This window comes from Hemitrygon akajei, unplaced genomic scaffold (genome assembly GCF_048418815.1).
Source record: "Hemitrygon akajei unplaced genomic scaffold, sHemAka1.3 Scf000098, whole genome shotgun sequence".
NCBI lineage: Eukaryota > Metazoa > Chordata > Chondrichthyes > Myliobatiformes > Dasyatidae > Hemitrygon > Hemitrygon akajei.
Window position 1 is genome coordinate 15,283 of NW_027331984.1, and position 27,441 is coordinate 42,723.

Consider the following 27,441-nt stretch of genomic DNA (forward strand, 5'->3'; position numbering starts at 1 on the left):
ACTGGGTGGCTGTCAGGAGAAGGAGGGGAATTGCTCAGCCACTGTGGCCGTCCCTCTTATTAATAATACACAACTTTTGATACTATTGAGGGCGACGACCTACCCGGGAGGAGCCATAGTGACCGGCTCTCTGGCACTGAGTCTGGTTCTGCGGCTCAGAAGCGCAGAGAGATGAAGATAATTGCGGTGTTGATAGGAGATTCCTTATTCGGAGGGACGATGTTCTGTTGGAGCGATAGTGAGATCCACGTGGTATGTTGCCTCCCCGGTGCCCAGATCAGGGGTGTCTCGGATCGGGTCATGTTATTCTCAAGGACGAGGATTCGGGGCCTCCTACTCCGGAGATTTATCGATCGCACAGGAGCAGCGGAAGCGAAACAGGCATGTCAGAAATTTCACCAGATGTTCCTCCGTGCTTCTTACGTCTGTCTCCATCAAATCAGGATTGTGCACGGCCCCTACTTACAGATAACAGATATTCATTGCTGGAGTAGCCGCTGGGCCCTGCCGTCGCGCTGCCATCTTCTCACGAAATTCTCACTTGGAGCGTTGTCAGCAATTCTTGTCCCTGATCGTTGAAAGGATGCGCTGAAACTGGAGAGGGTTCAAAGGAGTTTCACGAAAATTATTCTAGGATTGAAAGGCTTGTTATATGAAGCGCGTTTTGTGGCCCTGGGCATGTATTCAGCAGAATTCAGAAGAATAAGGGGTGACCTAATCGAAACCTATCGAATGGTGAAATAGAGTGGATGGGGGAGCATGTTTCCTATGGTGGGAGAGTCTAAGACCAGAGGACACAGATAGAGTGGATGGGGGAGCATGTTTCCTATGGTGGGAGAGTCTAAGACCAGAGGATACAGATAGAGTGGATATGGAGCTGATGTTTTCTATGGTGGGAGAGTCTAAGACCAGAGGACACAGTCTCAGAATAGAGAGACGTCCTTTCAGTACGAAGATGCGGAGGAGTTTCTTTAGCCAGTGAGTGGTAACTGTGCAGTTCAAGTCTGTATGTATTTTTAAGGCAGGGGTTTATAGATTCTTGATTGGTCAGGGCATGAAGGGATACGGGGAGAAGGCGGGTGTTTGGGGCTGAGGTGCAAATATCACTGAGCTATGAAGAAACGTCGGAACATTCTCGACGGGTTGTTTGCAAATAAAGATACAAAATACATATCAGAAAATGAATTATTCTCATCTTAATTCCCCAGGAATATTCTAAGCGAGTGAGTGTTTTGAAGTAGTTTCTCTCAGCTAGCTCCGCCCACGGCCCCCGCCCGCGCCCTCTCGCCGATCTTTCGTAACCAGGGCAACACACACAATGCTGGAGAAACGCTGCAGGCCAGGCAGCATCTATGGATGGGAAGAAAGATTTGCCGTTTCGATTCAAGACCCTTCAGCAGGACTGGAATGGAAGGAGAAGAGGCCAGATCATTGATTGATTGGGAAGGTACGAGCTGTTGTTCTGTGAAACTCGTAGTCCAGGGTCTGTGTGCGAGAAGCTGCTTGTCCGGTCACATTCCTGAGAACAGGGAACCGCCTTTGGGCTGAAATCAAATCGAGCCGGTTCCGCAAATCACTCTCATTCGGGTGTGTGGAAAGCCGCTTTAATATTGTATTTAACCCTTTCTGCAGCAGCGGCGAGCGATAGAATCTATGTCTGCATTCTGAGAGAAATGAGGGGAAACGTTTTCACTCACTGCATGGTGAGAATGTGGGACGAGCTGCTCCCGCATTGGTGCATGTGAGCTCGTTTTCAACGTTTCAGAGAAGGTTGGATAGACACATGGATGGGAGGGGCATGGACGGCTGTGGTCCGAGGGCAGGTCGATGAGAATAGGCAGTCCTTTTCACAGAATAGATGGGCCGAAGAACTGTTTCTGTGTTGTACGTCTCTATGACTGTGAACCTATGTTTCGTTATTGGAAATCAAACCCACGTCCAACTTCCATTAGTTCCCACTCTCACTGCCCTCTGAGCGAAGAAGTTTCCCCTGATGTTCACCTTAAATAGTTCACCTTTCGCGTCACACTTAACCCATGACCTCTAAGTCCAGTCACACCCAACCTAACCGGAAAAAGCCTGCATGCATTAACCCTATCTATACCCCTCAGAATTTTATGTACCTCTGCACTGTTCCCTACGCCACAACGGGGGCTTCCTACGCACAGGACAGGTCGCCGTATCCCACGTTGCAAACTCTTTCCTTCAAGCTAACTGTTTTGCAATCTCTTGCTCTCTCTCTCCCCCGCTTTCTTTCCCTCTCTCCCTCTCCCTTTCTATTTCATCTACTCCCTCTCTCGCTTTCTGTCACATATTTCTGTCGCTAATACGGGTGTTTCTCACTCTCCATCATATTCAGACTTTCTCTCTGTTTTTCTGTCATTCCTTTCTGACTCTATCCCTCTCAATCTTTCCGCTTCTCCATGCCACCATCTCCATCTGCCTCACTCTCTCCCCTCCTATCTCTCTTCCTCTCTGCCACCACCTATAACAACTCTCTCCCACTTTCATTGACCTCATCCCCTTCAACGCTTTCCCTCTCACTCACTCTTTTCCTCCTTCCCTCCACCCTCTCCCACTTCCACTCATCAATCTCACTACCTATTTTCCTGTTTCCTCTCTTACTATCCAAATCTCTCTCCTCTCTCTCTTTAACTCCGATCCCTTTAGCTCTCCTCACCCAACTTCTTTATTCACTGCACTCTCTGTCTTCTCCACTCACTCTCTCCGTTCTCTTTCTGCAGTTTGCCGAAGTGCTGAGCTTTGGTCTGCACTGCCGTGAACATTTTAAAAATAGGGGATCATTCCTTTCCTGGCTACCATTATGAATACTACATAACACCCGGACTTGTTATAATTTTCAATCAATACGTCATTCCCTTCCAGTCAGCCGGGTTAACTGCGGTGAAGGTTGTCAGTTTCTCCGACTCTCCCTCCCCGACGGCCATTCCAATAACAGTGAGGACGGCCATCGCAAGTTCGTGCGTCACTCCCTCAATAGCGCCCATTTCCAAACAACCTATCACTCCCTTTTAGAACTGGCGTCTTTTAAGAAAGATAAATTTCTCAAATCTTTCTGGCGCAGTGTTAACCGAGGGCGAAGGTGTTTCTTGAAAGAATTTGCCAGGATGGAAATACAATAATCGGTTGGTGCTGGTGTCAATAAATGAATAGTCATAAACATCCCTGAATCGTACATCGGCGAACGGGTTTGGTTTGTTCCCAGAAGAAAGGGTGAAATTACATGTCCCGGAACAGAGAGTCATATAAAACGACAGCACAGAAACAGGCCCTTCAGCCCATCGAGGCAATACCGAAGCCAGTTAAACTGCCTACACCCACCTACCTACACCGGGCTCATAACCCTCCATATCCCTGCTATCCATGTATCCATGCAAACTTCGACTGAACTTTGAACTCAAGCTCGCCCGCACCCCTTGTTTCACGATGCTGCCACGACCCTCTGAGTGAAGACGAATTACTTAAATGCAACCCTAGGTAATTTCTAGAGTAAGTACATGTTCGGCACAGCATTCTGGGCCGAAAGGCCTGTATTGTGTTGTAGGTTATATAAGTTTCTGTGTTTCCTCTCACCTTCCCCATAAACTTCTCACATTTCACCCCGATTGTAGCCGTATGCAACCTAAGTAGAAAAAAAGCCTGCTTGCACCAACTCCATCTACACCCCTTGTAATTGTGTGCACCTCTATCAAATCCCCTCTCAATCTTCCACTTTCTGAGGAATCCATTCTTACCCTGCTCAAACTTCCCTTATAACTGAGGTCCCCCCCGACCCGGCAACATCCTGTTTTGTTTTTTTCTGTCCTCCTCCAACCTTGTTTACACCTTTCCTGCAGATTGGTGAACGAAGCTGCACATAATTCTTCAGATCAGACTTCGCCGCCGTATGACCGTGGTTGGTCCGACAGAAGTGCAAAACCTTGCTCTTTTCTGCATTAAATTCCATCGGGCCATTTTCAGCCCATCTTTACAATTGGAGCAGATCCTTCTGCAAGCCACGATACCGTCCTCATTGTCCACCACAGCCCCAAACCTGGTGCTATCCGCAAATGTACTCATCAGTGAACCAGATTATCCTATAAATCATTATAGATGACAAACAGCAAACGACAAAGCGCCTGTGATCCCTGTGGCTCTCCATCCTGAAGCTGCGTCTTCTTGTCCTGGACCCTCTCACGTTCTTTCCACATCTACTTTGTCTAGGCCTTTCAACATTCAAAAGGATTTAATGAGATCCCCCCCCCCCCCCACACACTTATACTTCTGAATTCCAGCGAGTGCTGACCCAGAGTCATCACACCTTCCTCATGTGATATCCCTTTCTTTCCTGGAATCGTCCCTCCTCTCGACCCTTTTAAATACCAGCACATCCTTTCTAAGCTGGGGGACCGAAACTGTTCACAATACTCAAGGTGATGCCTCACCCGGGCCTTTTTAAGCCTCAGCATCACATCCTCGTTCTTGAATTCTAGACCTCTTGAAATAAATGCAAACATTGTATTTGCCTTCCTCACCACCGACTGAACATGCAAGATAAACTTCTGGGTGTTCCGCAAGGAGTCCCATGCCCATCTGCAAATAGTACGAACATTTATTTCTACTACCAAAGTGCATAACCATGCATCCGTATCATCTGCAACCTTGGCGACAAACCCATCGATTCTATCATCTAAATTTTTAATATACAGCAGGAAAAGAAATGCTCCCAACACCGACCCCTGCGGAACACCACCAGTCACTGGCAGCCGACCATAAAAAGGACATTTTTATTCCCACTCGCAGCCTCCTACCATTCGGCCAAGGCTCTCGTGGTCAGTGGATGAAAAGTATCCCCACACACAAACTTCTGTCCCCTGCCCTGCCCCATTGCTTAATTACTGATTCAGTATCTCACGCTCTGTAATTGGGATTTCTGCCTACCGATGAAGAAAACGTTTGAACAACTCTATGCCACCTAGTCCATTTACAATACGGGATTCCCAGTCATTATGTGGAAAATTAAAATCACCTACTATAGCAGCTACAAGGTTCTTGCAACAGTCTGAGATCTTTCAAATGTGTTCCTCTAAATCTCTAGGACTGTTGGGCTGTCTTGAATATAGTCCCACCAACGTGGCCATACAGTTCTTAATTCTCATTTCCACACAGAACGCCTCACTTGTCGAGTTCTACGATTTCTCCTGACTGAACACTGCCGTAACATTTTCTCTGACTGGTAACGCCACTCCTTAGTTCATCCTCCCCGCTGTTACGCCTTAAGTAATTTGACCCTGAAATAGCTGTGACCGGTGTGGAGTGTTTGAGCTGAAACGCGCCCTGCGCCGGACAGCCCCGTTCATACAGAGGGTGGTACCTCATCCCGCTGGATCAACTTGACAGCCTGGCACTGGCTGAATAAAACGGAGATTCTCCGCCTTGCTGGTTGCGTCACAGGAATAATGAGGAAAAGAGAGATCTACACGGAAATCCAGACAGAAACTATTTGCGACGGCAAGGGAAGATTCTCACAGCCTCTGTAATTCTATCTGTGTTGGCTACATTTTTCCTAGTCCCCTCTCCTCCCGCTGACAGACCTGTACCAGACCGGTGAGGAGGTGTGGAACCAGAACGGCGGACTGCCTCATTAACCCCGGCTCATCCGGACCTGTCTACCTGTGATCAGCGACTGACTCTCTATAACCGAAAAGCGTCGGGAGCAGCAGCGCAGACTGAATTCTTGGTTCATGGTCGGCACATTCATCATCCCAGACAGCACTGAACACCGTCCGGTTTCAAAATCAGAGGTAAATGTTGTTTTCGATTTTGCAAATCAGTGTGCGTTTAGAGCGGGGCTCGGCTTTTGACGGGATCGGGGGGGAGGGGATACAAGGGGAGAAGGAAGCTCTGACACGTTCAACGAAGTAATTATTGACCAAATGCATTAAAAGCAACGACGTCGTCACCTTCAGTTATACCCATTTTCTGCGGCAGGTTCTACTGAGTCAGTGCAGATGAACCTTGCGCACGAATAGTGATATTTAAAATGTCCCCCGGGGCAGGGCAGGGTCCCTACTATGATCTCTCTCTCTCTCTCACAGTTAGACACAGGGACACACACACACGTACACAAAATAAAAACTAACTACTCAGAATAACAGAGCGACCGTGAGATTCTACTGTTTTACTGTTCGGAACGTCGCAGTAGAGAATGCCTAAGATCAATTTATTGCGTTAAATCGCAAAAAAAAACAAAAAAAAAACAATGACATTAAAACTACAAATGATGGGAGTGGGGGTAAAATTAAATACAGAACTCTCACAAAGTCTGGTAGCAATTGTAACAAGTAGTCATTCAGATTGAAGACACTTGGGATCTTTCTTTTCTATATCGACGGGTGTTCATTGTTTTATTTTTCTGTAAAAGAAATACTTAAGTACAACATTAAGCTACCTTTGTGCACAGTTAAAGTGGAGTATCGAACTGGTTTGTTCGGTTTCAGCAGAGAATCCGCCCTGTGGACAGGCAGCAGCTTGTACACGGAAAATCGCGCTGTGAGTCACCCAGGACAGCAACACCGGCCCCTCCCCGCAGCTACTAAATATCTGTCGCTGGACTGGTTGCAATGAAGTTAGCAGAAAACGACTTGAAAACATATTGACACGGAAACAGAACATTCTTGGTGAACTGAGGTGAGAATAATTCAGCTTCTGAGATTTATTTCGAAACGTTATTACCAATCATCACGTTATCTGTGTTTTGAAACAGTAATCGAGAAGTCATCATTTCTGTTGTAACTCGCCTCTGGCCGTGGTGCTGTTAGTCATCCTGCAGTTTTCTGTCCGCACGTGTGATATTTCCCACAATTTATGTCCAGATTAAAAACAGTTCTCAAACTAAAGCTTAAGGGTTACGATTTCAAAGCCAGCCTGCGATAAGCTGCTTCGCCAGCACGGGTTCCATTTCCAAATATGTCACTGCAGATCAATGCATGCTTTTCCTCTTTGTGACTGTGTTGATTGTCAGTGTTTCGAGCTGGAGTTGGGCTGGGGAAATAGTTACAAAAAGCGGCAGGTGGTATTTCAAAACAAAAACCATGATTTTACTGTGTGGGGCAGAAGGATCGATGGGCCGAATGGTCAATTTCTGCCTGGTATCTTCACAAGAAACGATATGACTACAATTACCGTAAATCAATTTAATGCGAACGGGCCAACAAACGTGTAAATTACCTGTCGATGAACCGAAGCCAAACATTGCTGCAATTATATCATCCAGGCCGTTAACATAGATGATAAGCAAGAATGGATCCAGCACCGATCCCTGGGGCATCCCACTACCCACTGGTCTCCAGTCAGAGGGTTAAACTATCTTTTAGCATTTGCTGGCTTCTCCCGCGAAGCCAATTTATAACCACATCCAGCATTTCTAAGCCCCTGAACCTCAGACCATGAGACCATAAGACAGAGGAGCAGCATTAGGCCATTCAGCCCATCGAGTCCACTCCGCTATTCCATCATGGCTGATCCCAGATCCCACTCAACCCCATACACCTGCCTTCTCGCCATATCCTTTAATGCCCAGAACGATCAGGAAACGGACAACTTCCCCCTTTGAATATACACACGGACTTGGCCTTCTCTGCAGTCTGTGGCAGAGCATACCACAGATTCACTACACTCTTCAAAAAAAAATCTTCCTTACCTCTGATCTGAAGGGTTGCCCCTCAATTTTGAGGCTGTGCCTTCTAGTTCAGAATACCGCCACCATCGGAAACATCTGCTCCACATCCATGCTATCTAGTCCGTTCAGCATTCAGTAGGTTTCAGTCAGATCCCCACGCATACTTATGAATTCCACTAAGCACTGGCCCAAATCTGCCAAACGCTCCTCATTTGTTAACCCGTTCTCCAATGACAACACATCCAATCTGAGAGATGGAGTCCAAACCTGTTGGCAATACTGCAAGTGCGGCCTAACTAGTGTCTTATAAAGTCTCAGCACAATCTCCTTGCTTTTATATTCTATACGGACAAACAAGCTGGCTGAACTCAGCAAGTCGGGCAGCATCCGTTGAAAGGAGCAGTCAACGTTTCGGGCCGAGACCCTTCGTCAGGACTGAAGGAAGAGGAGGCAGGGGCCCTATAAAGAAGGTTGGGGGAGGGGAAGGTGCAGGCGAAAAACCAATCAGGGGAAAGATCAAGGGTTGGGGGAAGGGAATCAGGGAGGGTATAGGCAGGAAAGGTGAAGAAGGAATGTAAGGGAAAAACAGTATGGGTAGTAGAAGGCAGAATCATGAGAGAGGTGATAGGCAGCTAGAAGAGGAGGCAGAGTGAAAGTGTGATAGAGGAAGGGAGAGGGAGGGAATTACCAGAAGTTGGAGAATGCAGTGTTCATACCAAGGGGCTGGAGACTACCCAGACGGTATGTGACGTGTTGCTCCTCCAACCTGATGATGGCCTCATCATGGCAGCAGAGGAGGCCATGTATGCACATATCTGAATGGATATGTGAAGCAGAGTTGAAGTGGGTGGCAACCGGGAGATCCTGTCTGTTGTGGCAGACGGAGCGGAGGTGCTCGACGAAGCGATCCCCCAATCTGTCTCGGGTCTCGCCGATGTAGACGAGGCCGCACCGGGAGAAATGCCTGAGAAATTAGACTGTCGAGTCAACTGACTCTGTCTGGCCTTGCGCTTATTGTTTTATTTTACCCTTTAACGACGTTTGCATTAAAGTCTGTGAAATATCGATCCATTTGAGTGTCTCTCACTCCGCAGTTGGGCCATATCCCCACCGTTGTGACAGACGCTGCTTGAGCCAGCAGGCTTTCTCAATGGATGTTGGAAGGGCAGGTGCTTCGAGGTGGACAGATAGATGAAGCCTTTCTTTTCCCAATCTGTATTAACAACTTCTCTGAAGGAACAAATACAACATTTAGAAGTCCCTTGGTGATACAAAACATTGGAATTTATACTATATTTTGTTTATGAAACACAAATTGTCTAATTTCTGTTCAATTTGAAGTTTAATTGTCATTCAACCGGACAGGAAACAGCCAAAAGAAACATGGTTACTCCGGGGTCAAGATGCAAGACGTAGTACCAGTAGTCACACAGAGCACAATGCACATATCGCACATTGAAGGGAGCAAACACATATGCGATGTCACTAACAAACAGTCACAGAAAACACGTATAGTCGGACACCATGAGCTCAAGAATGCTGCAGGAGCAGACAGTCGGATACAATAGATGTTGCCTTCTACCGAGCGAACACCGGGGTGGGGGTGGCTTCACCGGCTACAGCGTGGACGTAACGCCACGTTGCCTCAGGTGGAGTGTAACGAATCTGACCCCTCTCACTGGGTGTCTGCAAACAGGCGATGCCGCAGAATGCTGCAGGAGCAGACAGTCGGATACAATAGATGTTGGCTTCTACCGAGCGGACACCGGGGTGGGGGTGGCTTCACCGGCTACAGCGTGGATGTAACGCCACGTTGCCTCAGGTGGAGTGTAACGAATCTGACCCCTCTCACTGGGTGTCTGCAAACAGGCGATGCCGCAGCTTGAGCCCGAGTCCTTGCTACGACGAGGCCACGCAGCTACCCCGCCGTTTGCTAATAGATCATTGATTCAGAGTTAGACCACTCCTCACTGACAGCGTCCAAGAGGGTCTTGTTATCGCAATAAACGGGTTTAAGACGATTCCTCGCTGTTAGTCTACACACAACCTCGCGACACCTCCAATACCTCTCTGACGCAGGTAGCAGCACGATGCACACCAAGTCCAGCTCCTTCGCTTTCTTCCCCAACGGGAAACTCAACGGTGCGGTAAGCCAGCAATATTTAAAGTTCTTAAATGTTCAGGAGGAACATTATTACAGACCTTTACAAAGAACAATAACACCCAAGGGGAGGGAGATGGAAAGTGTTGGAAAGTAGCAAGTGTATCCAGGTGAGTTGGTGTGATAGTCAGATGGACGCTGGCGTGGTCTAGCGCTCGGTGTTCGGACGTTTCTTTTCTGTTACTTATATAACTGATTTGGATGCGAATGCATAGGTCTTGATCAAAACGTCTGCTGGTGAAACATTATTAGCAAGACCTGCTGAAACTGAAGATTAGCTGATATAATGGGGGTTCTAGATCAGTTAGGAAAGAGGACGGAGGCGTGCCAAATATACTTCAATACAATTGAGTGCGAAATGGTGCATTTCGGAAAACAAACCTACACAGAATTTGTTCCAGGTCGCCAGCGAGTGTCATGGAGCAGAGGGACCGAGGACTGTAATGAATTGTTCGCAGGGTCACAGGGTGGTGAAGACGGCGTTTATCCCGCCGGCTTTCATCAAGACACTATGAGTGCAGGAGTTGGGATATTATATTGCAGTTGTATATGTCGTAGGTGAGTCTATGTTTGCAGTACTAAGCATAGTTATGGCCGTTGCATTCTGGAAATTCCTTCTCTAAACTTCAGATAATGCAAAGAAGATTTCCGATGATGTTTTGAGTACCAAAAGGCTTGAGTTAGAAGGAGACGATGATCACGCTTTGTCTTCACTCCTTGAATGTAGGAGAATGAACAACGACATTACAGAAGTGTTTTAAATTTTGAATGGCAGAGATTTAGTGGACATTAACAGCCATTGTCCGAAGTCAAGGGAAACCAAACGACATAGATTAACTATGAGAGGTAAAGGTTTAAAAAGGGTATGAACAGCAAATGTCTCACGCAGGGGTATGAAGCAACTTCGGCCTTACGCAGTAAATCGGGATAAGCTGTCTTGGTACACCAGTCGGCATGGATTCGTTGGGCCGAAGAGTCTTTATACATGGTGCATTTATCTCTGAATCTATCGGCGAGATCCGGCAGATGCTACTGGACAAGCAATACGTAGAATTTACTAGTAATTGGTCATACTTGGGTCTGAAGCTCTGATGCATCTATTCCATTTCCCTCACACCCGAATCTCCCTCCGCAATACCAGGGATAGGCTTCTTCTTGTCCTCACCTGCCACCCCATTAGCCTTCGCATCCAGCACATAAATTTCCATGACTTCTGCCATCTCCAATGGGATCTCACCTCCTCCCCCTCCAATCCCCGCCACTTTCGGCTTCGCAGCGATTCCTACGCGAATCCCATATCCATTCGTCCCTCCCCACTGATCTCCCTGCTTGTACTCATTCCTGCCAACCACACCTGCCCGTACACCTCCACCTTTTCTGCCAATCGGGACCCCAAGCAGTGCTTCCAGGTGATGCGACACTTGAGCTGAGAGTTCGTCGGGGTCATCTACGGCATCTGCTGTTCCAGGTGGGGCGTCCTGTGTATTGGTGAGACTCAACGTAGATTTGTAGACCATTTCACCTCTCCAGAAAAAGCGGGATCTCCCTGCAGTCACCGATTTTAATACAACTTCCCATTCACATTCCGACATGTCAGTCCATGGCCTCCTCGACTGGCGCGATGAGTTCACACTCAGCTTAGAGGAACAACACCTTATATTCCATCTGGGTAGCCTCCAACCTGATGGCATGAACATCGATTTCTCGAAGTTCTGGAAATACGATTCTTCAACATTCTTCGACCGTCTCCGATCAGATTCACATTTCTCCAGCCCTTTACCCTTTCACCAATCAAATTCTTAGCCTTTCACTTCGCCCCCTACTTATTCTGACCTCGTTTTCTTTCAGGTTCTGCTGAAGCGTCTCGATCTGAAACGTCGACTGTTTATTCCTTTCCATAGATGCTGCATGACCACCAGAGTTCCTCCAGCATTTTGTGTTTAAATCCCTGGTACTTATTCGCTCTGTTTTATTTCTGTTATTCAGAGCATTACCAGCAGTTGGGGCGTTCTTCCACCGAGACCAAATTCAAGAAGACGGCAATCAACCATCATCAGTCAGAGTCAGAATGGACGCAGGTATGCTCAGTGTTTCTTTTTTGTCCAATGAACCTCCGTCCGTATGGTGCACATACAACATTGAACTTAGCCTATAGAACATAGAAATCTACAGCACATTGCAGGCCCCTGGCCCAATGTTGTTCCGACCATGTAACCTACTCCAGAATCTGCTTAGAATTTCCTGAGCGCATAGAGGAAATAGGTTAAAGGTGAAAGTTTAAAGGGGATTGAGGATGCATGACTTACACTGAAAGTGATCGGTGTCTGGGATGTGCTTTCAACGGAGCGCTTGAGTAAGCAGGAAACGGAGGGATATTGACCATGTGCCTGTAGATGAGATTGGTTTAAATTCACACCGTGGTCGGCACAGTCATGCTGTGATTTTCAATTGTCCACAGATCGGAGCTCTGAAATCTCCGCCTTCCTGTCACACTGTGTCGATCACCAACTGTTCCAGTTGACGAAATTCTATCGGGACCGACTGGAGCAGGCGATTGAGGAGGTTGTGGAGGAACTCGGCCTCATGTTAACAGGCGAGGATCATTTCACGGGACGGGAGCATCACGTAAGTCGAAAGGACACAGACTGAGTGCAGATTCTTCTAAAGCTATTACAGACCCACAGTATTGGTGCACAAGAAATGTCGGTCATTGAAAGGCCGAGATACTTATGGTCAATAATAACAAAAGTGTCCCCAGATGCAGCTACACTGAGCCTTTATTAAACCAATAGGAGCCTCTTTCAGGTATAGACTGGTTAAGGTATAGCCAATCACTGACATGAGATTTTGGTACTGTGCCAACCTGATGGAACTTGCAAGTGTACAGAAAACCACTTCACCCCAATCTGTCTCATTTCCCATTACATTCGCAAAGCTCAATCTTTATTGCCACACACCAGTTTGCGTTCGCTTCATAACCCGTGTATAGTGACTGGTTTCGCAGATCATCTGTCGAGTCTGCCTTCACCCCCAGCATCTATTGACCAGACACTACTGAATATCGTCTCTCTTGTGAACGGCTGAAACTCTTGTATTTGAGCAATTATCCCATTATACCTCGTGGTTCAGTGAACTTCTGTTGCTTGTGTCTGTTATATTTACAGGTTTAAAAAAAAAAATTCCTACCGTATATACTGTTAAGATTACAAGACATATGATCAGAATTAGGGCATTCGGCCCGTCGAATTTGATCGCCATGCCATCATTGCTCTCAACCCCAATTTCCTGCCTTTCCCCATATCCTTTAGAACGAACATAGAACATAGAATAGTACAGCACATTACAGGCCATTCGGCACTCAAAGCCTGCCTGCCATATAACCCAAAACCTTAAATTTATCCATATACCTGTCTATGTAGTCTGTGTCTATATACCTGTCATAGCAGTCTCTTAAACTTCCCTAGTGTATCTGCCTCCACCACTGACTCAGGCAGTGCATGCCACGCACCAACCACTCTCTGAGTGAAAAACCTTCCTCTAATATCCCCCTTGAACTTCCCTCCCCTTATCTTAAAGCCATGTCCTCTTGTATTGAGCAGTGGTGCTCTGGGGTAGAGGCGATGGCTGTCCACTCTGTATATTCCTCTTAATATCTTGTAGACCTCCACCATGTCTCCTCTCATCCTCATTTTCTCCAAAGAGTAAAGCCCTAGCCCCCTTAATCTCTGATCGTAATCCATACTCTCTAAACCAGGCAGCATCCTGGTAAATCTCCTCTGTACCCTTTTCAATGCATCCACATCCTCCCTATAGTGAGGCGACCAGAAAATACACAGTACTCCAAGAGTGGCCTAACCAGAGTTTTATAGAGCTGCATCATTACATCCCGTCTCTTAAACTATATCCTTCGACTTATGAAAGCTAACACCCCATAAGCTTTCTTAACTAGCCTATCTAACAGTGAGGTAACTTTCAGGGATCTGTGGACATGTACCCCTAGATCCCTCTGCTCCTCCACACTTCCAAATATCCTGCCATTTACTTTGTACTCTGCCTTGGAGGTTGTCCTTCCACAGAGTACCACCTCATCCTTCTCCGGGTTGAACTCCAGCTGCCACTTCTGAGCCCACTTCTGCATCATATCAATGGCTCTCTGTAATCTTCGACAATCCTCTACACTATCTACAACACCACCAACCTTTGTGTATTCTGCAAACTTGCCAACCCACCCTTCTACCCCCACATCCAGGTCGTTAATAAAAATCACGAAAAGTAGAGGTGCCAGAACAGATCCTTGTGGGACACCACTAGTCACAACCCTCCAATCTGAATGTACTCCCTCCACTACGACACTCTGCCTTCTGCAGGCAAGTCAATTCTGAATCCACCTGGCCAAACTTCCCTGGATCCCATTCCTTCTGACTTTCTGAATAAGCTTACTGTTTGGAATCTTGTCAAATGCCTTACTAAAATCCATGTAGATCACATCCATTGCACTACCCTCATCTATATACCTGGTCACCTCCTCAAAGAACTCTATCAGGCTTGTTAGACACGATATACCCTTCAGAAAGCCATGCTGACAGACCCTGATCAGACCATGATTCTCTAGATGCCCATAGATCCTATCTCTAAGAATCTTTTCCAACAGCTTTCCCACCACAGACGTAAGGCTCACTGGTCTATAATTACCCGGACTATCCCTACTACCTTTTTTTGAACAATGGGACAATATTCGCCTGCCTGCAATCCTCCGGTACCATTCCCGTGGACAATGAGGACATAAAGATCCAAGTCAGAGGCTCTTCCCTCGCCTCGTGGATCAGCCTGGGGAATATTCTGTCAGGCCCCGAGGACCTATCCGTCCTAATGTACTTTAACAAATCCAACACCTCCTCTCCCTTAATATCAACATACTCCAGAACATCAACCTCACTCATATTGTCCTCACCATCATCAAGTTCCCTCTCATTGGTGAATACCAAAAAGAAGTTTTCATTGAGGAACTCTCTCACTTCCACAGCCTCCAGGCACATCTTCCCACTTTTATCTCTAATCGGTCCTACCTTCACTCCTGTCATCCTTTTGTTCTTCACATAATTGAAGAATGTCTTGAGCTTTTCCTTTACCCTGCTCGCCAACGCCTTCTCATGCCCGGTTCTTGCTCTTCTCAGCCTCTTCTTAAGCTCCTTTCTTGCTACCCTATATTCCTCAATAGACACAGCTAATCCATGCTTCTTAAACCTCACGCATGCTGTCTTCTTCCACCTGACTAGATTTTCCACCTCACTTGTCACACATGGTTCCTTCACACTATCCATTCTTTATCTTCTTCACCGGGACAAATTTATCGCTAACATCCAGCAAGAGATCCTTAAACATCGACCACATTTCCATAGTATATTTCCCTGCAGAAATATCATCCCATTTCACACCCGCAAGTTCTAGCCTTAGAGCCTCATCATTTGCCCTTCCCCAATTAAAAATTTTCTGTTCTTTCTGATTCTATCCTTTTGCATAATAATGCTAAAGGACAAGGAGCGGTAATCATTGTCCCCCAGATGCTCACCCACTGACAGATCTGTGAGCTTACCCGGTTCGTAAGCATTCCCCTTAGTCGGCCTGTCAACATATTGTGACAGGAATCCATCCTGGACACAGTTAACAAACTCTGCCCCATCGAAACCCTTGGAACTAATCAAGTGCCAATCAATATCAGGGAAGTTAAAGTCACCCATGATAACAATCTCGTTATTTTTGCACCTTTCCAAAATCGGCCTCTCAATCTGCTCCTCGTATCTCTGCTGCTACCAGGGGGCCTATAGAGTATCCCTATTAGAGTAACTGCTCCATTCCTGTTCCTGACTTCCACCTATACTGACTCAAAAGAGGATCCCGCTACATTACCCACCCTTTCTGTAGCTGTAATAGTATCCCTGACCAGTAATGCCACCCCTCCTCCACTTCCCCCCTCTATCCCTTTTAAAGCACTGAATCCAGGAATATTGAGAATCCATTCCTGCCTTGGTGCCAGCCAAGTCTCTGTAATGGCCACAACATCATAATTCCACGTATGTATCCAAGCTCTCAGTTCATCACCTTTGTCCCTGATGCTTCTTGCATTGAAGTACACGCACTTTAGCCCTTCCACCTTACTAACTTTACACCCTTTATTCTGCTTCGCTTTCTTCAAAGTCTCTCTATATGTTAGATCTGGATTTACTCCATGCTCTTCTTTCACTGCTCTATCGTTCCGGGTCCCATCCCCCTTAAAAATCAGTTTAAACCCTCCCGAACCATGCTAGCAAATACCTTTGAATACCTTAATAATCAAGAACCTATCAGACTCCTGTTTAAATAGATGGATGTATTGTATATGGATTTCAGTAAGGCATTTGACAACTTTCTCTTACAAGGCTCTTTCAGTAAGTAAGGAAGCATGGTATCGAAGGAGAACTTGCTGGGATCCAACCTTGGCTTGACCACAAAAGGCCAAGTGTGGTTGTAGCTGGTTGGTATTCTGAAAAGAGGTCGGTGACTCCTCCTGTTTGTGATTTTTATATATGACCTGAATGAAGAATTAGAAGGGTGGGTTAGTAAGTTTTGCGGTGTGGTGTATAGTCTGCAGGGTTGTCAGAGGTTACAGCGGGTCATCGAGAGGATGCAGAACTGGGCAGGAAAGTGTCAGATGGAGTTCAACCCAGACAAGTGTGAAGTGGTTCATTTTGATAGTTCAAATTTGAAGACAATATACCATATTAACGGTAAGACGCTTGGCAGTGTGGAGGATTAAGGAGATCTTGACGTCGGTGTTCAAAGGACGCTCAAAGCTGCTGCGCAGGTTGACAGTGTTTTTAAGAAGGTGTGTGGTGTGTTGGTAATTATCAACCGTGAGATAGAGTTCAGGAGCCGTGCGGTAATGTTACAGCTATATTGGACCGTAGTTAGACCCCCTTAAGGTACTGTGTTCAGTTCTGGTCACTTCACAACAGAAAAGAAGTGGATACTATAGAGAGAGCGCAGAGGAGATTTGCTGGATGAGAGAGCGTTTCTTATGAGAACCGGTTGAGTGATCTTGGCGGACAATGTTTTTTAAGAGAGAGGTACTTGGAGTTTAGAAACATAGATGGCTATGTGGTAGGGAAATTCTAGGCAGTTTCTAGAGTAGGTTATATGGTCGACACAATATTGTGGGCCGAATGGCCATAAATACGCTGTAGGTTTCTATGTTATAAAAATACCTCATGACTTGGCTTCCACGGTTTACTGTGGCAATCAATTCCACAGATTCGCCACCCTCTGGATAAAGAAATGTTGACACATATATTGCTGAATGACTATCAATAAAACCACGGTATGCTAAGTATGCGTACGTGAACAAAATATTATCTAGAGACCGCCTTCTAATTACCATTACGTACCGGGGCACATTCAATTATTGCCACCCAGACTGAATGGTATCGAAGGGCCACACATGATATCTAACCATAACATTCCCCATTTGATGTCTGATAATCCCAGGCCAAACTCCTTTTCGCCATTACTACCAGTTGCATTGATATTCCTGACATGCACAGAACTCTTAAAGTTGCTGGCTGCTCCTCGGTGCAAGTTCCCAGCTGTAGGCTGAAACCGGAGCACTCATGTTACCAGGCAGTTAAGCGTGAGTCTGCCACCGTCCATCACCTGAGCCTGCTTGCTTTTAACCAGCAGTTTACCCCGGGGAAACCCGACAGTGACACTGTCATTGCTGGATCTGGTGTTTTCTCTGTCTGTGTTCAGGATGGACCCGTACCCATCCAGTGTCCGCACTCCCTGTTCCTGCAGATCCTTTCCTCCTGCCTGCAGCCCGCCTCTCTCCGGCTCTCAATATACTCCCCATTGCTCATTACAGAGCGTGACTGAGCTCGCAGACAAGGGAAACCGAGCGGGCGCTTCCGAACTCCTCCTGGTTCTGGTGATGGAGAAGGGCTCCGGGACCCAGAGGGTGATGTGGGAATCCTTTGTGAAACTACACCACCATTTACCGAAGCTGAGCAGAATATTGAAGGAAATACAGGAACGTGGTATGTTGAACAATACACTGTGTGTTACAGCTGTAAATGCTGCCGAATTTATAGTATTGCAGAGAGCAGACGTCATGCAAGTTATTCTGTTTTAAACAGGTGATGCGCAGTTCGCCTACATGGACACCAAGCGGGGTTTATCTGAAGTGCCCACACACCTAAAAGGTAAGTTGAAATACCAACCTTTTTATTTCGCTCTGAGAATATTTACCCCTGTTTAGCTCGTGTTGGAATCTGGGCGCCTGGAGGACTGAAAGCCATTTAGATTTGCCATAGTCCTCAGACAGCCTGCCAAGTTTCGAGCTTTTGAGCAGAAACCTCCAATACGAGTCCAGTATTCGGCCAAGAAGCTGCCCTGAAGCTCTTTCGATTCTTTTCCATCTGATCTGAACGCTATACTCCCTTGTTGTTCGCTCCACATCTCCAGGGTAAAGACGTTGAGCACCCTGTCTGTGTCCGTCATGACAAGGTACCTCTATTCGCCCACCCCTCAACCTCCTAGATTCCATCGAATAATATCCAGTTCCATGCAATCTTTCCTTGTAACTGTGGTCGTCGAGTTCTGACAACATCTTGGTGAACCATTTTTACACTTTCTCTAATTTACTTACATCTTTATCATGACAAGGTGACCAAATCTGTACTATTACTCCTCGTGAGTCAGTATCATCTTAAAACTGCAACGTGTACTCAAAACGCTGACTGACATGGTTCAGTCTGCCGAAAGCCTTCTTCACCATCCAATCTACCTGAGATTCTGCTTTCAGTGAAATCTGCACTGGCACGTCCACATCCCTCTGTTCAATATCAGAACCGCAGGGCTCTACAATTTGTTTTATACTACAGGCATTAAAAGAGATATCAGAGGTAGTTTTCTTTATCCTTTACCCAGAGAGTAGTGTCCGGAATGCGGTTCCGGGGTTAATGGCTAAAGCTGATAAATTAGGGTCATTCAAGCGACTCTGAAATAGGTACATGGATGAAAGCAATATTGAACATTATGGACTGCTAAGGAGTGGAGGATTTGAGTGATCGTAGTGTTTGTTTAAAAAGTCGGTACAAAAGCCCAGTTCAGCAGAATTTAAACTGTAAAGGGAGTATGTATTTCTGTAAAAGTGGAACATTGAGATATCCAGGACTGTGCGTTGACCTCGTGTTCATCAGAGCTTTGTGAAACTGCAATTATTAACAAAGTGGCACACGCCACCATCAGGGAAGACATGATCCCATGGGACGCGGGAACTAGGAAGTTTAAATGATTTTGCTATCGTATTCATTTTCAGCACTGTATGTAGGCCGGATCCCCACCGGCAGACAAACATTGTCTGAACTTCTGCAAAACCTTTCGCAGCGAAAATGCGTTGGGGGACTCGTGACAATTACATATTGTTTTCATAATGTCCTCAGGCGTTCAGAGGAATCACAAAGAGACTCTGCGCGCACAGACACTTTTCCCTGATGTTGTGATGGATGCACAGTGTCATAGACTATTACAACATGGAATCGGGCCTTTCGGTCAAACACATCCGCGCAAATCATCCCATCTTCCCCCATTTGGCCCATAACCCTTTAAAGTTCTCCTGCCAATGTGTCTTAAACATTGATAATATGCCCAGATCACCCACTTTATCTGTCAGGTCATTCCAAATGAGAAAATGTGTTGGGGGACTCGTGACCATAACATTTTTTGTTCATAATGTCCTCAGGCGTTCAGAGGAAACACAAAGAGACTCTGCGCGCACAGACGGAAGAACTGAGAGTGAACACGATCCTGATGAGCGAGAAGGAGAACGTTTTCCAGCTGGTTGATCGATACGCTGAGCTCACGGTCATTTCCACTGTTCGAGATCGGAGACTAGTGGAACATGAACTGCTGGCAAGAGGCAGAGTCCACGAGGAATGGAGGGAGAAACATCTCCGCAGAGAGCTGGAGAAAATCCGCATTGCTCATTTGTTTCAGAGCAATGACTCACATCGTTTTCGAGACAAAATGAAGAAATTATTTACACCACCGAGGTCCGGGTGTTCTGCAGCTGTGGCCGGAGTCCCAGGGATCGGAAAAACAACAATGGTACAAAAGATTGTTTATGACTGGGCCACGGGAAAAATATACGAACAATTCCAATTTGTCTTTAGTTTCAAATTCCGGGACTTAAACTCCATTAATTGCAGAATAAACCTGAGGGAACTGATTCTGGATCACTATCCTTACTTTAGGAATATCCTGAGAAAGGTCTGGAAGAACCCAGAGGGATTGCTGTTTATATTTGATGGTTTGGATGAATTCAAACACAGAATCGATTTTGCTGACAGTCGGAGAGACACAGAACCCAAGCACCAGTGCCCAGATCCCGAGTGGTGGTGTGAAGTGTCGGATATTGTGTACAGTTTAATCCAGGGCAAGCTGCTCCCAGGGTGCTCAGTGCTGGTGACCACCCGCCCCACTGCGTTACATTTATTGGAAAAGGCAGAGATCAGAGTCCGGGCTGAAATCCTGGGATTTGTTGGTGAGGAACGGAAGGAATATTTCTTCAGGCATTTTGAAGATCAGACGGTGTCAGCAGCTGTTTTCAAACACGTGAAAGAGAACGAGATTCTGTACACTATGACCTACAACCCCTCCTACTGCTGGATCCTCGCTCTAGTACTGGGCCCCTTCTTCACACAAAATGTCAGGGGCACGCAGCGAATTCCCAACACCATCACCCAACTATATTCCTACTATATATACAGCATCCTGAAAAACCACGGTCGTGAGATTGAGAACCCTCGTGATGTGTTACTCAGAGTTGGTCTGATGGCCTTTAGAGGAGTGTCCGAAAAGAAAATTGTGTTTACAGGTGGAGATTTGATCAACTACGACCTGCAGCCTTCCCAATTCCTGTCCGGGTTCCTAATGGAGCTTTTGGAGAGAGAAGATTCTGCCCGGAGCGTGGTATACACATTCCCACACCTCACCATCCAAGAGTTTGTAGCTGCAGTCGCACAATTCCTGAATCCACATCCCGGAGATATCCTGAAATCCCTCAGTGAAGCCCACAACACGACAGATGGGCGATTCGAGGTATTTCTCCGTTTTGTTGCTGGTCTCTCCTCCCCAATGACAGCTCGGGGCCTGGAGGACTTTCTGGGTCCATTTCCTCATGAAACAACCTGCCAGGTGATTGACTGGGTGAAGGAGGAGTTTCAACGCCAGAGTGGAAACACAGAGAGTGAAGCTGGTAAAAGGAGCCTCCTGAACACATTGCACTACCTGTTTGAGTCTCAGAATAGTGGACTGGCTCAGGCCACCCTGGGATCTGTGGAAACACTTTCATTCAGTGGAATGACACTGACCCCGATTGACTGCGCTGTCCTATCTCATGTCATCGGACTCTGTGATACAATAAAACACCTGGACCTGGAGAAATGCAACATTCAGTGTGAAGAAATCCAGCGGCTGGGACCCGGGCTGCACAAGTGCCACGAGTTGAGGTAACTTGATGTATCTCTCACTATGAACTGTGAAACTTTTCCATTGTGTTTTTCAATATAAAAGAATGTGGCTAAAATTGTAGTAAATCGGATTGTGAAGAACTGTGACGAATGCCCAGGGGGTCGGTCAGTAAATCTCCAAGGACGGGAGGGTTCTGTGGTTCTTTGTGAAGAGACATTGAAGACCATCAGATTAGTGACAACGGCCATTGGTTTAATGGTAGTAAATCACAGGAGTAGCCGTGTTTCTCGCTGCCTGTGACACGTCCATTGACGATGTTTCTTCTCACTGTCAATGACACCCAGACCGACACTGACTGCACCGTGTGGGTCAGAGATTCACACCATCTTCCTGGTGAGGGACTAGTGAGGGCCAGTAGACTCTTCTAGTGAGAGGGTGAGGCAGAACTCTGTGAGATTGTCCTGTCCTTGTACTTCCCTGTGCGTGATTATCATCATCGCTCCACTTGTGCGTATTTGCTCACTATCAGATACACAGTCCAATGTGAGCACCTCCTCTCCAGATTGTGGGCCTAACCCCTATCGCTTCCTCTTGCGGGATCATCGTTTCTTATCGCTAGCCTTCTGTGGGATATGTCTGCTTCATCCCCGCCCCACCACCGTCCTCCTGTTGGATCCCTCTTTCCCATCCCCTTCGTCCTGTGGATCTCTGTGCACCAATCCCCTTCCTCCTGTCTGAACTCTCTCCCAGTCTCCTCCCCCCCCCCCCCCCCCCCCCCCGCTGGATCGCTCCTCCACACCCCTTCCATCCTGTGGAATCTCTCTTCACCACTCCACATCCTACTGACGGACAACTCTTCCCCATCCTCCTTCATCCTGTTGGGTCTCTCTTCTTCCATTTCTCTTCCTCGTGGCGTCTCTCCTCTACATTCCCCTTCATCCTGTTTTATGTCCCTTCCACATCCTCCTTCCACGTCCCTGTTCTCTTTTCCACACCCGCCTTATTCCTGTGGGAACTCCCTTCCCTATTCTCTTCATCCTCCGAGATCTCTCTGTAGTAATTCCCTTTCTTCCGACGGAACATTCTTCGCCACCCCCCTCCATCCTGCCGGATCAACTTCCCTCGTCCGTTTTCTCCAGGCGGATGTCTGTTCCCCAGCCCCGTTCAGCAGTAGAGTCTCTCTGCCGCATCCTTATCTTTCTGTGGGATCTCTTTCCAAGTCCACTTCCTCCTTTTGGATAACCTCTTCCACATCCTCCTTACTACTGCGGAATGTTCATTCGCATCCCACTTCCTCCTGTGGTATCTTTCGTCCCCTTCATGACTTCTTCTTGTGGGACCACCCTTCGTATTCCCCTTCCGACGGTCGGATACTTCTTCCACAAGTTCTTACTCTGAGAATCTCTTTTTGCGCATTCCCTTGCACCTGTCCGATCACATTTCCACGTCCCATTTCCCTTGTGGGATCTCTCTTTCGAATCTCTCTTCCTCCTGTCGGATCTCTGTTCCCATTCCCCTTCATCCTGAGGAAATGTCTCCTACATTCCCATTCTCACAGTTGGAACTCACTTCTGCTGGGGATCTGTCTTGCGCGGTCCCCTGCCAACTCACCAATCTCTCTTCCTCATCCCAACCCCGTGTGGCATTACTCTTCACTATTCCCTTCCTCCTGAGGGAATCAATCGTCCTACCTTTTCCTCCTGAGGGATTCTCCTTGCCATCTCCTTTCTTCCTGTCGGGTTTCCCTTCCCCATGCCCCTTTTTGCCGCTGGAGTCTCTCCGCCTATTTATTTTCTTCTGTTGTGGGGGACTTTTCCACAATCGCCCTTGAACATCTTCCCATCCAACATGATCTTCACCATGGGAATGTATCTAAACTTCAATCCTGCTCCTTCCGACGCCCATGAAACAGGAATATCTTTCGGACCACCGGGATTGAGACAGAATAAGTGGAGTTTGCAGGGTCACACCGACAGACTAAATTACCTCCATTCGGTGAATACCCTGGAGCTGGTCAGCGAGGGACATTGACAATGATGGGAACTCTGTTCCGTGGTTTACTGAAGGGTTTAATGTTTCCTGAAATATCAGAGTGAGATAAATTCCCTCAGACCCACGTTTTGAATCACTTTGTTCATCAATTTTCCGTTTGTGTTTAGAGTTGGGCGCAATGAACTGGGAGATGCAGGAGTGAAACTGGTGTCTGCGGCTCTGAGGAACCCAGAGTGTAAAATACAGAAACTGTGGTAAGTACCAGACTGTGGGAGATTGTGTTTACAGTCACTGGGTGTCTGACACTGAACATTAATGTGATCAGTAATTCTGTCACTGATAAACACTGGGGATTTGTACCGTCTCCTGTCTCTCTGTGTCCTTCACCCTCACTCTCTCTCATCTCCAGGCTGAACAATGTCGGTCTCACAGATTCTGGTGCCGAGGATCTCGTCTCTGCTCTCAGTACAATCACATCACTGACGGAGCTGAACCTGAGTGAAAATGAACTGGGAAATTCAGGAGTGAAACAGGTGTCTGCGGTTCTAAGGAACACAGAGTGTAAAATACAGACAGTGCGGTAAGTACCAGACTATGGGAGATAGTGTTTACATTCACTGTGTGTCTGACAGTGAACATTAAAGTGATCAGTAATTGTTTTACTGATAAACACTGGGGCTTTGTACCGTCTCCTGTCTCTCTGTGTTCTTCACTCACTATCTCTCATCTCCAGGCTATTCAGTGTCGGTCTCACAGATTCTGGTGCCGAGGATCTCGTCTCCGCTCTCATTACAACGCGATCACTCACGGATCTGGACTTGAGTGTTAATAAACTGGGAGATTCAGGGGTGAAACTGGTATCTGAGGCACTGAAGAACCCAGAGTGTAAAATACAGAAACTGTGGTAAGTACCAGATTGTGGGAGATTGTGTTTACAGTCACTGGGTGTCTGACACTGAACATTAATGTGGTCAGTAATTGTGTCACTGATGAACACTGGGGATTTGTACCGTGTCCTGTCTCTCTGTGTCCTTCACCCTCACTTTCTCTATGTCCAGGCTGAGTGGTGTCCGTCTCACAGATTCTGGTGTCGAGGATCTCGTCTCAGCTATCATTACAAACGGATTACTAACGCGGCTGAACCTGGGATCAAACTGGCTCACAGACCGTTCTGTCCCCGCTCTTCGTCGCCTTATACTGGCAGTCCCGAGTCTGGAGCGGATCGTGTAAGTGTTAAGATTTAATATTATAAAAAGAAACAGCAGATCCGTAGGTTTTCTGGTGATATTTGTCTGTGAGTGTTGTTGAAACCTTAACTCCAGTCCCCCAGTCCCCTGTTACTGACATTGGTGGGTAATCTGTAATCTGAATATTTTATCTTTTTTCTTCCATCTGTTTCAGGCTGGTGAAGAATCGGTTCAGTCAAACTGGGGAGAAGGAATTGAGGTCTCTCCAAGAACCCAGACCAGGACTGAGCGTGATATTTGACCATCGGAATATGTGAAAATTTCCCCCCGAGGGATGAGGACATTTAAGCAGAATTCCCGGTTTTATCTTGAACGGCCGCCTTTAATTGCCGCGACCCAGAATTAATTCCAATAGACTCCGGCTCCAGCCGAGTGTGCTCTGACGTCAGAACCAGTCCCATAGTCGAGTGTTTCCATCTGCAGTGCAGCGGCCCTGCTTCTGCCGGATGTCCTGGTGCAGGCTTCGCCAAGGGGAACCGGGGACTTACACAGACAGGAATTGCAAAGCCGGCCATTGTTACTCGGGGACACCCGTGTCCCGGGTTGGATTATCCGGGAAGGGGATCGTTTTTCTCACTTTGGGCTGAGGACGGTAATTCGTCAGTCTTGCCACTATAGTGATGTTAAATTAACAAATACCTCGGCAGCGATCTCGGACACTGCCCTGAGGTGTGATTTTATAATCATCGATTCCCCGATTCAGAGTAACGGTGAGAAACGGGACTGATTATTCAACCTGTCTCTCGTTGTCGTCGGTCAGTTAATTGTTAGTGACTGTGTATGAATCGGGAGCAGTTTATTTATTTCCGTATGTTAGCAACTCATAGGTAGTTTAATTTACATTTGTCATGATGAAATCAATAAAACACCGTAAATTCCTGTCCTGGTATCAGATGCATCTTACTATGGTTAAAAAAAAAAACACAGACCTCAGATTACTGCTGCCCCGCGCACCCAGCGCACTGTAACAGTGGTTTATATCTCTTCACAGAAAAGCAGAATCTGATTTGCAGCCTGATGAAAGTCAGTCTCACAGAGTCTGGTGACCTCCCGCGCTCTCCTCGCTCGATGAATCTCCCATTCTCCCCTCGCTCCCTAACCCGCACAATCTTCCCACCGCGCTCTCATCGCTACCCTCCCCAAACCATCCCGCTCCCATCCGCGTGCGCAACTTGCATGCCTATCCGCCTGGGGTCACTCTTTGCAACGACCACCGGCCTACCGTACTTGTTTTCGCATCCCGCGCTCATCTTGCGTCGGCCAGATTCTCGCTCTCTCGCTGCTGAACCGTGAACCAATCCGTACCACACAGCCGAATATACTCCATTGTCGTATCATTCCCGTGCTTATGAAAGTCTGTTAAAAATCTGGAGTATATCTACTTCAGGAGTAATGTCCAGGATCTCGTCCTCCAACTCCGCCGATTCTGCGCTCTCCTCGCTTCCCACCAGCACCCGGCACTCTGCATGCTCGAACCACACATTTCAGCCCCCCAGTTGCGCTTTCCTCACTCGGCTCCCTTCCCGAACTCTCCTCGTTGACGTCCGCACTCTCCCTACGCCAGACCTCCAAATTGCTCCCCTGCGCCCCAACTACCTCGAACATCTCCCCACTCACAGCCTATAACCCTGCATATTTCTGTCGTCCTCATGCATCAGCCTCTATAACTACCCTTGACAGGACATTCCTGTCTTCCCGCCTCACTGTGGAAATAAAACCTTCCCCTAAATCTGCTCCCATTTAATGGAAAATGTTGTGCCTATATTAATATCTCTTTAAATTCCCTAATATATCTGCTTCTACCACCATCCCAGGCAACTCATTCCAGGCGCCATCCATAGTCTGTGTTAAAAAAAAAAAGCTGCCCCACCCCCACATCTCCATTGGAATTGCTACGTCTCACTTTAAATGTATGCCCTCTATTGTTTGACATTTCACTCTGGTAGAAATATCCTGTCTGTCAACTTTATTCAAGCTTCTCATAAACTTTTAAATTTCTATCCGCAGTCTCCTGCCCTCCAGAGGAAAAAAAAAACAAGTTTATCCAACTTCTTGTTATAGCCCATGCCCGGGTAAAAGTCTTCTGCACCCACTTCAAAGCCTCGGCATTCCAGTTCAAATTTCAAAGTAACATCTATTAACAGATTGCCTACTTGTCACCACACATAACACTGGGATTTTTTTTGAGCGGATATGATTATCAGATCTATAGAACAGTAACTATATACTGTATACCTCAGGAACGATGGACTGGACACAGATGTGCAAATGCAGATATAACTTTCAGTCGGTCACGTCGTTGTTGGTCTGCAACTGACCGGGCCGGTTTGTTAAATCCAAATTGATTCTTACTAATTCGATAGGATCCTTTAACGAAGCAGAAGATAAGCAAGCAAATGAAATGGGGCGGTTACTGACTTTTAAAAGCTCTGGGTTGCCAACACGGTATAATATAGTGGAATAACAAGAACTGCTATTCTACAGAAACAATGCAGAACTCTGATACGTTACAATTTTTTTCTGAACTGGTGGGAGACTTAGCAGGAACACTTCTTAAATATTAATGAAGAGCGAGAATAGTTTGGAGGAGCATAATCGTGATGTAGAGGAAGGTTAATGAAATTTTCCCAGTGGTCTCATCAGATCCCAGCAGAATGTACCGCTGTAGCCACGCAGCCCTATTAATCTCTGATTCTGCAAACCCTCAAAGCCCCTACATTGACCAATTCTGTCAGCGACACAATCACTAACCGCTGACACACATCCCGATTACCGTCCCGCACTTTTCCTACACAGCACTGACGACTACATTGGTGCTCCTTCCTGCACGCGTGCTGAATTGGTCGATTTCATCCTCT

At 46.8% G+C, this 27,441-nt stretch overlaps 1 protein-coding gene across 1 annotated transcript; it reads left to right on the forward strand.

Moving 5' to 3' along the window:
* The first annotated feature begins 5,511 nt into the window (after positions 1-5,511).
* On the forward strand, positions 5,512-25,443 carry LOC140723032 (NACHT, LRR and PYD domains-containing protein 3-like). The gene is made up of 12 exons (XM_073037657.1): positions 5,512-5,804; positions 6,501-6,690; positions 11,829-11,920; positions 12,301-12,467; positions 17,737-17,908; positions 18,008-18,073; positions 19,615-21,382; positions 23,504-23,590; positions 23,746-23,916; positions 24,070-24,240; positions 24,395-24,562; positions 24,738-25,443. Exons 3-12 carry the CDS (start codon positions 11,911-11,913, stop codon positions 24,838-24,840), a joined length of 2,883 nt encoding a protein of 960 aa, XP_072893758.1. The 5' UTR covers positions 5,512-5,804; positions 6,501-6,690; positions 11,829-11,910; the 3' UTR covers positions 24,841-25,443.
* Positions 25,444-27,441: the final 1,998 nt, after the last annotated feature.

What these genes read in the sequence shown, in the direction of transcription:
- LOC140723032 (XM_073037657.1), top strand. An exon ending in TGTAAAATACAGAAACTGTG is followed by an intron (nt 23,591 to 23,745) that starts GTAAGTACCAGA and finishes TCTCATCTCCAG; the next exon opens with GCTGAACAATGTCGGTCTCA. An exon ending in CCGAGTCTGGAGCGGATCGT is followed by an intron (nt 24,563 to 24,737) that starts GTAAGTGTTAAG and finishes CATCTGTTTCAG; the next exon opens with GCTGGTGAAGAATCGGTTCA.